Genomic DNA, 13,936 nt, shown 5'->3' with positions numbered 1-13,936 from the left:
TAGATCAACGAGCGCCACCTGTTGCTAGATTGAGCAGATTGTCTCCTAACCTGATCAATCCCAGGGTTCTCCGTGCAGTCTGCATGCCCTAATGTGTCCTTTGGCAAGACACTTAACCTCAAATGGCTCCTGCGTGGTGGCGTGTGAACGGGTGTAAATGAAAAGAAGTGCTGCACATACATTCGAGACAATAGTAAATTGCAAAATCATGGCGCAAAAGATCTAAAGAGACTATCTACCTTTTATGTTTCCATGCAGCACGTGTGCCATTTCCTGAGTCTAAAAATATGATAATAAATCAATAAAATATACGAGCACAGTGAGCGTTTGACTTCTTACACTCAGCGGTGCAGTTGGTTTTTAAATGACTTGAAATTAATTGCTCTGTAACTCACTTTAGCCCAGAAGTGAAGCCAAACTAACCATTGCTTAGACGTCTTCATGGGTCCCCGAGGACTTTTACCACTCTACGTCACTTTAAAAGCCTTCTGTCCGTTTTTTTTAACGCTCCCCGTCTCTCTGTGCTGGATTTATTCCTTCTGTGTTTCTTTGCGCTTCCACTGACATCAACAGTGAACATGGATCCATGGTCACTGTCCACCAAGAACAAACGGAGGAGAAGTAAAGTGGTTATAGTTTTCCTCCTGAGGGAAACCATGGATGATCACATCCAATGACTAACACTGACCTGTATTGATCACAGTGGAGACAAGATGCTTTAACATGCTCTTACAATTAAGAGGGAACTGTGTGTGTCAAAGATTTAAAAAAACACTTAATAAGAAATTAGTATAGTGAAGTAATGGTGAATTATGGCAAGTTTTAAGTCTTTGCTAAATACCAATTTATGTGGTTTGTCTTTTATTTATTTATTTATTTATTCTTATTTTGTATTTCCATTTTGAATGGTTTTTCCCCTTTTAGTTTATTCTATTATGTGCTGTTTTCATTGCTGTCATTTTTTTTTACCCTGTTGTACTTGTAGTATTGTAGCTTCCTTTAACTTCATGCAGGCTTCCTTTAAATCCATTGAAGCACTTTGGGGCACTTTGTTTTTTAATGTGCTATGGGTTAGGTTTCAATGGCATCTTCTGGTTTGCAGTTTAACAGTTTACTGAATAAACTGAATTGTTCTGAGGGCTTAGAACAATGTCTGTTTTGTAAATTATGTTCATACAAGAGGACAAATTATGTGTCTGACAGCTGGTATCGAATGCAATCCAATTGACAATAGGCTCAGTCACTTCCTGGTTTGCAATACAATAATCCAGCCCGTAAACTGTCGGCCAACGATGCAGAGATCATGAGTGTTTCGTGAATAATTATAGAATCTAGCGGAGGCTGTACATGCCATGTTGAATCCCCTATTTGGTCTTCTGTCCTTTTCTTGGTATACAAGCACTAGTGGGGAATCAATGTCATGACTGATGTGTGTCCACCTCCTACGCTAGCTGGCGTTATGCCCCCTTTTAGCTTGTTAGCATCAGGCCGTTACGAGTCTTTCTATCATCCATGAACTTTAACATATTCAATTCTTTAAACTGCAACAGCATAGAAGCATCTCTGTCGTCTGTTATTCTGAGTTCTGGGTTTGCAAACTAAAACAATAAATAAATCAGAATTTGTGCTAACCGTCACTGCACCACCGCACTACCCAGACAAAGACTTCTTTAGATGCCAATTACCTCCGTCCCAAAAGAGACGATGTGGCCATAAGACATTTTGTGTTTGTGTTATTATCTGAAAGGTCAACGCCGTCAGACGGACAGTGAACTAGTGCTTAGAGTAAATGAAGCAAGGGCCTGATACTTTAGAGAGCTAAAGAGCTAATAATACAGAAAAATACCAGATTCATCACACTTAACACACACACACACACAATAATAATGCATCATCACAGCAAAAGGGTGCTTTCCTCAAAGGAAACTGGAATGAAAGCCATTGGAGCTCACACTAAATCATCTGTTAGCTCTGGTAGAGTTAGAGCCAGATTTTAGGGGGGGACAAAAAATAAAAGTGTATTGGGAGAAAAAAATCCTTTTATATTTGATTGAAAGATGGTCAGCCTTGCTCTCGCACTGTGACAACTCTGAACACTATCACTTCATTTTGACATGTCACTCTTAGAACTCCAAAAAAAATAATAAAACGTGTACGGGCTGACGCACAAATACTGTTTACACAAATTCACACTCCGAACTCTCGCTGGTTCCAGGCCTTTTTCTCTCATCTCAGCTGAATATTTAATCACTTGGCTCGGTCTATCGTCTGTTTTTGTCCACAGTATATTGATCTAATTAACTCAAGATAAACATGAAATGAAAATGAAACACTTCTCAGAATTCTGTATGCAACACGATGCAATCTGATGATAAATATTTGAATTTATGTACATTTTCTTCACAATTTGACGTCATTTGAAAACAAAAAAAGCTTCAAAGAAAAGGCATTATTTGTATTCAGACAGATGTTTTTAAAGGTTGCATAATGTAGAAGTGTGATTTCCATGTCTCCTTTGATAAAACTGCATGTCTGGATCCAAAGTGTAGTTTTACAGAGAATATAAACACTTTAAGAGAATGCAAAATGCATTAATCCCTTTTTCCAGGAACTACGACTTGAATGGAGGCGCCAGGACTTCTCTAATTTTGCCACAAATCAATCTCCATTAAGCAGCCCCCGGTGACTCACTCTTAGGAGTCTGCGAGCTTGTTAACTCAGACGCTTTTTTTCCCTTTTTATAGCAACTCCATTAAATGGCATGATGAACAATACGGGAGAATAAAAATGCCTGTGGGAGAGATGCAACAACCCAGAACAGAGAAAACAGACAGAGGCTTTGGGAGCTATTATGATTGTCTACTGTTAGCCCGTGGTGTTAGCAGTTAGCTTCATGAACTGGCCCTCTGAGTGGGCTCGAGGCCTTTCCTCTGATTGGCTAATCGGCCTGATGTCCACAGAACTACAACGAGAAGGAAAATACAATTTGAAAGTTCATAGGCTGACCATGATGCAAATGTGGTTTATTTTTCAACGTCGTCTCCCCTGTGGTCTCCACACTTCTTCCATTGGTGTTGCAGCACTTGGATACCCTTGGCTCCTAATCTAGTCAAAAAGTTCTCAGCAGCAGATATTTCCACTTTGTGGACTGTCTTGTTTGTCTCTGGCTTGTAGTGGTGGACCCAACACTCATCCTGGGTTAGGAAACGTTCCACACAATGTGTCTAAAAGTTCTCCTGCGACGTGACCAGCCTGGTGTGCTTTTGATCAGGTGTCGAAAAGTTGTGTGGAAACCGCCAACACGCCAAGTTCCTTGTGCAGAATGTCCTCTAGTCTTTCACGGTAGATGTTTACAGCATTGTCTATCTGATGAAGAGTCAAACGACAGTCATCCATCACTATGTGGTGAACACCATCAGTGTTTTCTTGGGTGGCGCCTGTGGCAAGACGTCAAGACCTTGGGTCATCTTTGGGACTCTCCCTACCCCTCTTGAATTCACCTTCCTACAATTCCACAGTTGAAAAAGCTGGAGCATCATCCCCTCATGGAGCAACCATGTCAGTATGAATGTCGTTGGGGACGAAAACCTCTTTTTCTGCAGACGTTTGTTGACATGGTACCAAATTTGCTCCATGTTCACGAAATGTCCCTAGTGCTAATATTCAAGCTACAACATGTGGGCTTATTTGGAAGGAAACAATGCAGTTGGGTTAGGGTTAGTTTCAGCCCACCCTTGTATATTATGGTGGTTTTTGATGTTGTTACAATAATGGATAACAAAACTTTAAACCCGTGTTTGTTCATCAAGACCTGAAGTGATTTTTTTCTCCTCTATGTGTAATTAGATAATAATAAAGAAAGAAGGTTGAAATGCAACTATTACATCCAATTTTATTCAATTTTTATTTACTAAATATTAAATGTATTTTCCTTGTTGGAGCATTATATGGTATTTCAATTTCCTCCTTATTGTGCAAATGACTTTTTATGGATCTTAAGGTTTTTTTTGCCCAATGCAGTTGAACCACAGGCAGTTGTATTGGACACTACAAACATGTTATAAATGCCACTGATTGAGTTGTTTGATCCTTAAATGAATGGCACAGACAATCAGACACCAGAAAAACTACAACCCAAAAACTGTAGAAAGGAAAATAAGAAAGGAAGGAACAACGGACACCTGCCCTTTCGTCTTATTACATTATTTTATTTTTTTCCATTTGTTTCATACAGACAGGAACCTGTGCTAAAAATCTACAATAGTGTACACACGGCGTATCGCCATTGTCTGTGGGTGTTTTTGGGGAAGCAGCTGTTTGTGCAGCCCGATCCAGCAGTTATTTGTCCCTTTTTTTTCCTTCCCGTACTGTATAGGTATCTGTTCTGGACATCAAAGTGACTTTGGATTTCATAAATAAAACCTATAACTTATCAATCTCTTGAACCCTTTTTTAACTCTATATTATGATATCCACAATAGACATATCTTTATCTGAAAATAAAAAAATAAATAAAAGACGTTACATTTTTTTTCAGGTCCGTTTTCAAACCATGCAACACATTATCGTACGTCTGCGGTCACGACGGCCTCCAAAGTGTCCAGGTCTTCGTTTGCATGTGCGTCCATGCATTCACATGTTCATGTGTTCAGTCACAGATGAGAGGTAACGCACAGGAACTCAACCGCACCGACGCAATCGAGTCGTCTTTTTGTGCAGTTAACTGCATTATTAGTATTTTCCTGTCCATGTGAATGAGTTTTCCCTTCACAAGGTTCAAAATGAGAACTCTCTGTGTGTTAGTCTTGCCTCCCTGTGTGCGTTCACAGCCTCTCGATGTCTCTGTATTTCTTCCTCAGGATGGAAACCTGGTCCCTGAACAGCACAGGGTCCAGCCTCATCTGTGAGTGCACCAGGGGCATGAAGCCCAGCCAGTGGCTGAAGGCGTTCATGCAGGTCTGACGCTGGGCGAAGTGGTCCGGGTCGGCCCAGCGAGACGCCTTGGAGCCCTTTCGTTTTACAGAGAGAGAGAGAGAAAGAGAGAGAGATGGAAAAGACAGAGACACACAGAGAAGGAGGGGAAAGAAGTGAGGAAACAGTCAACACAGCTCTGCAGCAGGTGATAATGTAACACCACGAGGATGGTGACAGCAATCCTGACTGTGTAATGTTGTGGAAGAGAAAAAACTAACAACAAAGATGAATGTGAAACAGAAGAGTTAACCTCCCCTCTACACTTCTTCCTCTCATTGTTATAAAAATTTGGTAAATGTCTTGATGACCCACTCATGTTTCAGTCACACATCTCTCAGACTTATTCACGTGCTGCGGCCACAGCTGTCAGGAGGAGAACGAGCAACTCTCAACCTTTCAGCTGAAAGTCGACACTCTCTACCACTGAGCCACCGTCCAAAGATCTTAGGTTTTGCCTGTTGAACTGAAAAACTCTTTTTCTTCAGTAACAGATGCTGGGTTGACGTGACCTGGGTCGAGTACTGAGTGCATGTAGTTTCCATCAACAATGGGGAGAAAAAACAGGGAGAAAATAAAATTAGAGAAGAAGCTAATCAGAATTGTAACTACCCTCCATCGCTCTATAACCTGCATGTCCTCAATAAAACCTTTTCTAATTATTTAACCAGAGGAGTCATGAGCCTTCATCCTCCATTATATAAAACATCTCAAAGTCAGTTGGAATGTTGATCACTGTTGTGGGAAACAATTGTGCATATTTTAATCAACGCTTGCATAATTTTATACTGATTAATCGCCTAAATATTCTACTGTGTATTATTATTTTTTGATATGTTTTCCTCAATGTCTAAGAGTGATCTTTGAGTGTCTATATAGTACATGGTACATTTTCCGGACTGTGTGGTTTTCATTTAGTCCCCCATTGGGTTCTAGTGCACTCTCCCGCATGCTTGTTTTCTTTTTTTTTCTTTTTTGTATTTACATATATGTGTGTGTGAATTAAAAGGGAATTGGGCTTTTAAATAGAGGGTTGTTGGTTCAAATCTCTGCCAGGTCAAGCACTGGGGTACCCAAGAACATGGTAGCCTAGTTCTATTGCTCTGGTTTTCAAAGGCCCTGGTATACTGGTATACCCATTGTGCAATGCCAGATTTTGGAGCCACGTGCAAAGAGCGTGTTGGGTGCGCATGGACAGCGAATGCACGGGCTGAATTTCCACCCTCACCAGTAGGTGGAGTAAAAGCCCCGTTTTCGACAACAGAAGAAGTAGTCGCTGAGGACAGTCATCCGAGCCTCGACCTGGCAACCCATGAACCGGCTGACGCCCCCTTTCAGCTGTGAACCGCTCGAAACGGCTGTAGCAGCGTTCTCTTCTTCTTCTTTGGTAGGAATGCATCCTATTCCAAGTGTTCAGACTTGTACCGTCACCCAGTGGTGAAGTGGGATACAACAGGACCGTGACACGCAAGTAAACCAGGGTCTTTAACTGGACACTCAAATATGTTATCAGCTGTTGCAACCACTAACGAAAGAAAGAAATATGTGTGAAACGAGACTAAAGTAAGAAATGATAGATTTGGCTCATTCTAATTTCTAAGTGAAATTGAATGTCTACATGAAACAAATAATTATATTGCATTGATTTGATTGATTTCCTGGTGTGCGTCTGAGCCCATGCATCTAAATCTGTACACAACTGTTCTTGAAGGGAACCCAAAAAAAAAAACTATTTTGAGTAAAACCCCACTTTAAGACTTAGACACACTGACATATTGGCTACGACACAATCAGACACTGACAAGACGGGGGATTTTCCCCCCCCCGCATCCCAGATCGGGGAAGCAAAGGTGTCCCTTCCAATGTCATTTGAATGAACCTCGCCGGGAAAGCGGCTCCTTATCGCGGACAGCTTGTCAGGACACAGACAGGAAGGCGTTGCTCGTCGCAAAACATATTTGTCACTATTTGTTTTCTCCCCGGAGAATCCAGGTTCATCACAGTGACAGAGCCGCTCGACCTGACCAGCTGGATCACTCTGCGGGAATCCTCCTGAGTTGCTGCTGACACTCCGGCACACAACGGGAAGTCACAGACAGCACAGGTAGGAAATATTAAGGGGGGGGTGGGGATACGAGTCTCACATATTGTTAGAAAGTACAGCTTGCCTGTCGTCCCTGTTTGCCTCTAACAAGCAGGTTTCTCAGTCCATCAGTCAGTGAGTTGGTCCAAATAAACTCACTCTGCGCAGCCGGAGAGGACATTACAGCAAAAATAGGCTGCGACTGACGACAGGCTGCACCACACTCCCTTTTTTTAGAAACAGGAAAATAGAATAGTCCTTGGTGAGATGTTTACAGCCAACAACTGCTTTGTTGCACTGACATTTACCTTCAGGTTCTCCAGAGTAAGTCATTTTTTTTTTTTTTTTTTAATTCAAACCAAACTGGCTACTAAATAAAGGGCTTCACAACAGCGGGGGATCATCTGCATCTTTATAAGCCTGTTACTTTGTCTGAAGAGGTGTGATGAGATTCAGTGCCAGAAGCGAGCGGAAACACACTCTGTTAATACTCTTCCAGCATGATGTGCTTGTGTGTGGTTCCCTCTCAACAGTTGAAGAAGTGAAGCTTCTTAAAAAAGCCACGGGGAAACTGTCTCCTGCGGATCTGTGTCCACACCTGGTTACCTGATGATGATGGACGACAACAGGTGGGGAAGAGATGAGGACTGGGCTCGGGGGCGGCTGCTGCTGCTGCTGGGAGATGAATTGGGAAAAAAGGGGGCGGATACGAGGGCAAGGTGGGAGGGCAGAGACCCCTTTGTTAAAGTGTGGCAGGGCAGTTTCGGAGGAAGAAGAAGCTTCATCCTCTGAGCTGCAGGAGGGTGGCGAGGGTTGGAGTTGTAGAGGTCAGGTGGGGAAACAAAAACTACCAAAAAAGTCAGGGAAATGTCTGCAGCTACAAAATAAACCAATGAATCAAATTAAACTAAATTAGGGCAGCATTTGCTCTATAGTGTTCTTCCTCGTTGTCAGTGCAGCCTCTAGTGGCTGGAGATTATCTAGAAAAGTGGTCAGATAGATTATAACATAACTGCACAGCAATATAGCACCAGTGAAGATTCTGGACCAGCAGGTACATTTAATTCAAAATAATTAAAAAAATCTTAATTACATTAGAAAAGTAATAACCACTGTAAACTTGCAGCAGTGGCGAGTGAAGGTGTTTTACTGTATCTCTAGAAAAATAAATTGTATCACAAGCCCGCGCTTGGTCTCAGAATTGTTTTAGCTCCGGTCACGACTTCTGTTACTTCATCAAAACTTTACTTCCCCCGGTCAAAGTTTCCCTCAAGATGTCAACCTCCATCACCTCCTGTGTTAAATGTCTCCTATCTGCCGTAGCTGGAGGCCAAGTAACAAATCAGGGGTGAGAGTGAGGGAGCAAGAAAAATAGAGACACAAAAGAGAGAGAAAGTGAGAGAGAGAGAGAGCAAGGGAAGGAAGGAGGGAAGGTATACGTGTAAATCTTTGCCATGCTGCCTTCACAATTAAGACATTAATCACTGAGTCCATACTGCCGAGTCATCGTACTGCCTGTGGTCAGGCTATCAATCAGAGCCTGACATAAGGCAGGCCACAGGAAGTATATATACACACACACACACACACACACACACACAGTGGGATCTCCCACAGAGAAGGTCAGAACTGTATATAGCCTAAAGCGCCTCTTCTCTTTTATCCAACGTGAGAAAATGTGAAGCGCTTTTTATCGTCTTTTCCTTTTATAAGGAAATGACTCTGGCAGTCGGGCCTTTATTCTCTAAGATATACGGCCTCAGCTTTTCATAGCCGCTTTAAAGTGAAGCAAAAATGAATTGATATTTCCATAATTCACTTAAAAAAGGGAAATGGAGGGCACTTAAACACACAGAGGGATATCGGATGTCTTAAATGAAACGTGGGTTCTTCAGCGAGCTTCAGTTTGGTCACTCACTGAATCTGCTTTCAAATCTGTGATGCAACATGATGGACGCAGTCAAACCAACAGCTGCGTCCACAGTGATACATTTTAAATGGAAAAAGTTCTGAAACCTTTCCTTTTCTCTGCTCCCAGCTAAAGAATATGCTGCAAGCCTCATCCTGAGGACCCACTGACCTGCATGTTTTAGAAGTTTTCCCTGCTCCAGCACACCTGATTCAAATAGTCAGCTCATCAACAGGCTCTGCAAAAGCCTGGTAACGACCCAGGTGTCTTGCAGCAGGGAAACTTCTAAAAAAAATGCAGGGCTGTGTGGGCCCCCAGGTTTGAGAAGATACTGCTTTAATGAACAGTTTCATCTCAGTGTCAATGTTTCCTTTAAGATGTATCACACATTTGAACAGAATTTGACAAAAACAAAAGAGTACACAACAGCTTTTAATTTGACAAGCTTAGACTTCACCTACCTGGGTCATCATGGTCTCCTTGTACTGCTTCTTCTGCGTGACTTTGATCGGCGGCTGCTTGGTAATGGCCGACACCAGGAAGTTCATGAGGATGTCCTCGCAGTTGGCCATGCGGTCCACCATGGTCAGCAGGCTGGTCGGGATGTGATGCGTGAACAGGTAGTGGTAGTACCTGACAGAGTCGTACAAAGTCGCGTTATTTACAAGACAGATTAGGAAAGGACTTACTCTTTTTTTCTGTGTAGTCTCAGCAACATGGGACCACAAGATTATGGTGCATTCCAGTTGTAGTCGGAAGTCTTTTTTTCTGATTTCCCATTAGGAAAGCTCACACACCATATCACACTGACACTCATGTCAATGAGCAAAACGTTGTTAATTGCACTTCTGTCTTATTTTTTCCATATTTAATCAGTTGGACACACAGAACTGTTGAATCTTTATGTTGCTATACTGTTTGTTTGTAGTATATATTTGGCACACGGTCTTCTTGGAGGTTCCCAGTTCCCAGAACCTAGTTCTGACTTCAAATGTAAATGGAACGTACCATAACCGACTTCTTAGGACTCTGTATTGACTTCCAATGGACAGCCTAAATAAAGCCTTATCCCCAACCTTAACTATAACTAGTTAATGCCTAACCTGAGCCTGAGCCTTAACCTTACCCTTACCCTTAACACTAAACTTAACCAGTTCCTCAGAGATTCTGCCTCATTAGGGCCAGGTTTTGGTCTCTATGAGGACTACTGGTTCCAACAAGTACAGTATTTATGGCAGATAAGGTCCTAAAGAGGTAATGAATACAAATTCATATAGACATGAACACACACACACACACACACACTGCTTTGGCATTTGAGTGTCTCACAAAAGGCCCAACGTGCTGCACTGAGCGTCCAGACAATGGAACAAAGACCGAGCTGTTTATCTGCGTGACAAGACGCTTCAGACCTCTTCAGAGCGCAACACATTCTTCTGTGCCGTTCGGCTTTTTTCCTTTCAGCCCTCGGCTTTGTGTGTTTAACAATCATTTCATGACATAACAGAGAAGTGGAGAATGATCACATCTCATTTCCTGTTCAAGTACCTCAGTAAAAAAATAAAGTGCGACTGGTGAGACATGACTTTTAATGAGGTTTGTATCATGTGGAGAAGTATTTCCTGGGAGATGATTTCTTAGATGACTGAGCTTTAATGGCCTTAGAAATAGGGGGGGTGGAAATAAAAGGGTTTATATCAAGTGACACTGCATAAATACAGGGTATAAAGTAAGGTTATTATGTAATCTGTAAGTTCATGTAACATCACTGCATCCATACATAGAACCAGTTGAGATCACGTGACCTCCTCTAACCTGTGGTAGAAAGCTGCTCCCGTGAGGACCATGGAGTAGTCATTGGTCCACTTGGAGGTGTAGCCCCAGCGAGATCTGGAACTATCCCAGTAGTGGCTCCTCGCTGGATAACCTACGATACGCTCTGGAAAACTTTGCCATACAATGAAAGCAAAATCCACCTGCAGGGACGGAGAGAGAGACGAAAAAGAAGAAGAAGAAGACAACTGAATATAGAGATAATCAAGCATACGGGTGACAGGAGTTAAAGCAACATTAGGGAAAAGGAGAAGAAAGAAGAACTCTCTGTCAACTCTCTGTCAGCGAGATTACCCGCTGAAGAATTTCATTACATTTTGTGAAGTGGTGGTGCATGATGTATGAAGAGCCCATCACATTATAGAGACAGGAACAAGGCAAGACTTTTATTACCTAATCGAACTTGGTGGAAGTTTTTGTCCATGTTAAACTGATGCTAAAAATAATCCTTTCCTCACTCAAAACATCTTCATCTACATGAAAATACAAAAACCTACTGCTAAGTGCTATGAAATGAAATGCATATCAAATCAACAGATATAAAATAAAAATATAATAAACTGTGTAAAAGGAGTTGAGTTATCTCATGTCGCCCGGTGACATTCCTGTGCTGCATACAGGAAGAGATTAATTTCATGTCAAGTCCAACAGAGGAAACTATAGTAAAGCGAGATGACTGAAGTTAATTTGTACTGTTCAAAGAACCCGGGCAGTTTTGACCCTTCTTGTCCCAATAAGTAGTTATGGTGCTGCTGTATACACACAAACACTCCCTCAGTCAGGGCTGATAGTTTTGCTTGGAGAAAACTACATTAAGAGATGCTCCATCCACGTTCAATACATAGACTTTATGACCTTTGTTCTCTATGTTGTGAATAAATAGATTAAATCCTGCACTTGACTTTTCACAGTTGTCTTGTTTTCTTCAGTTAGACAGATATCGTGATGTACCGCTATATGATTATCACAGAGTCGTTGTATCGTGATATTATTGGTATCGTGGACAGCGTATCGCGAGGGACCTTGTAATTCCCACCCTGATACAGAATCCTCATCAACAAAAATCTCCAAAAGCAGCACCCAAAGTTTCTCTCACTGTGCCGACAGTGTGTGCATACCCCTCTGGTGGAAGACATCTTTCAAGTGGGTAAAAGATTGGACCTTGTCCCCCTTGCTGTGTCTCCCTTTGAGGGCTCCACTTTCCCCATAAAGAGGGCATATCATGTGGAGATGTCTCCAGGCTGTGGTGACCTTGAAGAAGCCGAGGCTTCCTGAGAAAGAGCCAGCTCTGAATTCCAAAACACCACTGAGATGTTACGGGCCGATACACCCGAGAATGGGAATTAGCACACGCTGGAATACTTAGTAACGAACACACACACAGACACACACACGCACACACCATCTCAAGAGCTGGGAGAGGAAATTAATTACCAGACTAGCAGAGGGAGACAGAGGGACGTCGCAGAAAGTGGATGTTCTTTAGCGATACCTTGTGGCTCCTGTCATGAATCGCATGAGCAATTACTGTAAAGTGGCAGCACTGAGCCGGGAGAAAGGTTGGAGCTGTCATTCTGTGTGTAACCTGTGATGAACCGTACTGTGTGTGTGTGTGTACATGTGTTTACACTGTATGTGTCAGAAGTGTCTCCGCAGTCATGCTGAAAGGATTAATGATATCATGCAAATATAATTTTGCCCTCAGAGATTTGTAGATTAAAATTGTGTCTGTGTTTGTTTTCTTTCCTCGTGCTCAACAGTGAGCTTTAGGGTAGGGTTAGAGTTAGGTTTGGGTGAAGTAGTGACATAGTAGTTAACAATAATGATAATGATACGTTTTATTTTTTTATTTCATGAACTCAAAGTTTAACATTAAATTGTTAGTTTTTTTTTTAAACATGTGGTTCTACATGGAATTAGATTTGTGTCAGTATTATCAAACAACACTTTTTAAGAAGCAAACAACACTTTTCTTAAGTTGTTAAGTTCTAAAGTTCTTAAGTTCTAAAATCATTTAAAATTATGTATTTTATTTGTTTGAAAATACACTTTTTCTTTGCAATGATCGGAAATTTTGCTTTTGCGATTCTGTCCATGGGCGGGGCTTAGGAAGCTGCCCGCTGATTGGCTACTGAGTTTTGGAGCGACAGCTCAATGGACCGCAAGTAGACACTGGGAGCCACTGTCCATCTGAAACTCGTTCCCCCAAGTTTTCCCTGCCAACATCCAACAAGGTACTTGTAATAACTAAAATGATTGTAAGTATATAAAGTTTAGTCAGATTATCTTTGAGATATTATGAACAAGTTTGCGCCAAAAATTCAGTAGCCAATCGGCATGCAGCTTTCTAAGCCCCGCCCATGGACAGCATCGCAAACAAAAACCCAGGGAGCGCAAAGAACAAGCTTGGAGCGCAAGCGCAAAAGAGTTGGAGTAAGCAAAATTACAATCACTGCAAACAAAAAGTCATTTTGATTTTGTGATTAATTTTGTGTTGTCTGATAACACTGACACAAATCTTATTCCATAGTTCCATTGACATATTGTCAACAGTGACTTTGCTGAGCTTGCGGTCACAGTGTGCAGCTATTTTTGTTAACCTGCCTGTGAGCTGAACACTCACTCTCACTGATATCATGGCGCCATCAGGGACAGTAGGAAAAAAAACAAAACGATTTTAGCCACTCCCCAAAGGGCTTACCTAATAAATCATATCATCCTAAGTCTATCTACAGTATCACAGGAATATGGTCGGCGCTTTCTCTCACCGTTAGACAGCCTTTTTCGGCCTCAAAACTGAAGTCCGTTGACAATAACTGCATTTTTATCTACTGCTGCCTCATTTGGTAAGTTTTTGCCATTAAGGTGAAGCTGAACAGTGCATTTTAAACAATGATATCTCACAGATAACATATTTGGACTTAGTGATGGAAGCAACTGTCGATCAACAACACCAGTGTGCTGTGATTGAGAAATGGTGATTTACTCTATGGACTTTGGTGCAGGGAATTAGTCTGTTTACAAACTTTGGTTTCCGGATAGAAAAGGATGCATGATGATGAGTAAAATTTTCTTGATACACCTTTTATTTTCCATCTGTATCTAAATTGTTAAACTGGGATTCATACAAAGAACCATTT

At 41.7% G+C, this 13,936-nt stretch overlaps 1 protein-coding gene across 1 annotated transcript in view; it reads right to left on the bottom strand.

Moving 5' to 3' along the window:
* Positions 1-4,220: 4,220 nt before the first annotated feature.
* The window catches only part of LOC131443931 (exostosin-1), a 184,771-nt gene continuing 175,055 nt past the window's right edge, over positions 4,221-13,936 (bottom strand). The window contains exons 11-13 of the mRNA XM_058614020.1: positions 10,779-10,939; positions 9,425-9,596; positions 4,221-5,009 (exon numbers count right to left, since the gene is read on the bottom strand). Of these exons, the coding sequence (XP_058470003.1) occupies positions 4,824-5,009; positions 9,425-9,596; positions 10,779-10,939 (519 nt within the window). The 3' untranslated portion in view covers positions 4,221-4,823. The remainder of the gene's footprint in view (positions 5,010-9,424; positions 9,597-10,778; positions 10,940-13,936) is intronic.

The sequence above is a fragment of the Solea solea genome, chromosome 17 (genome assembly GCF_958295425.1).
Source record: "Solea solea chromosome 17, fSolSol10.1, whole genome shotgun sequence".
Taxonomy (NCBI): Eukaryota; Metazoa; Chordata; class Actinopteri; order Pleuronectiformes; family Soleidae; genus Solea; species Solea solea.
Note: the sequence above shows the minus strand (reverse complement) of the source record. Positions and strands in the feature narration are given on the sequence as shown.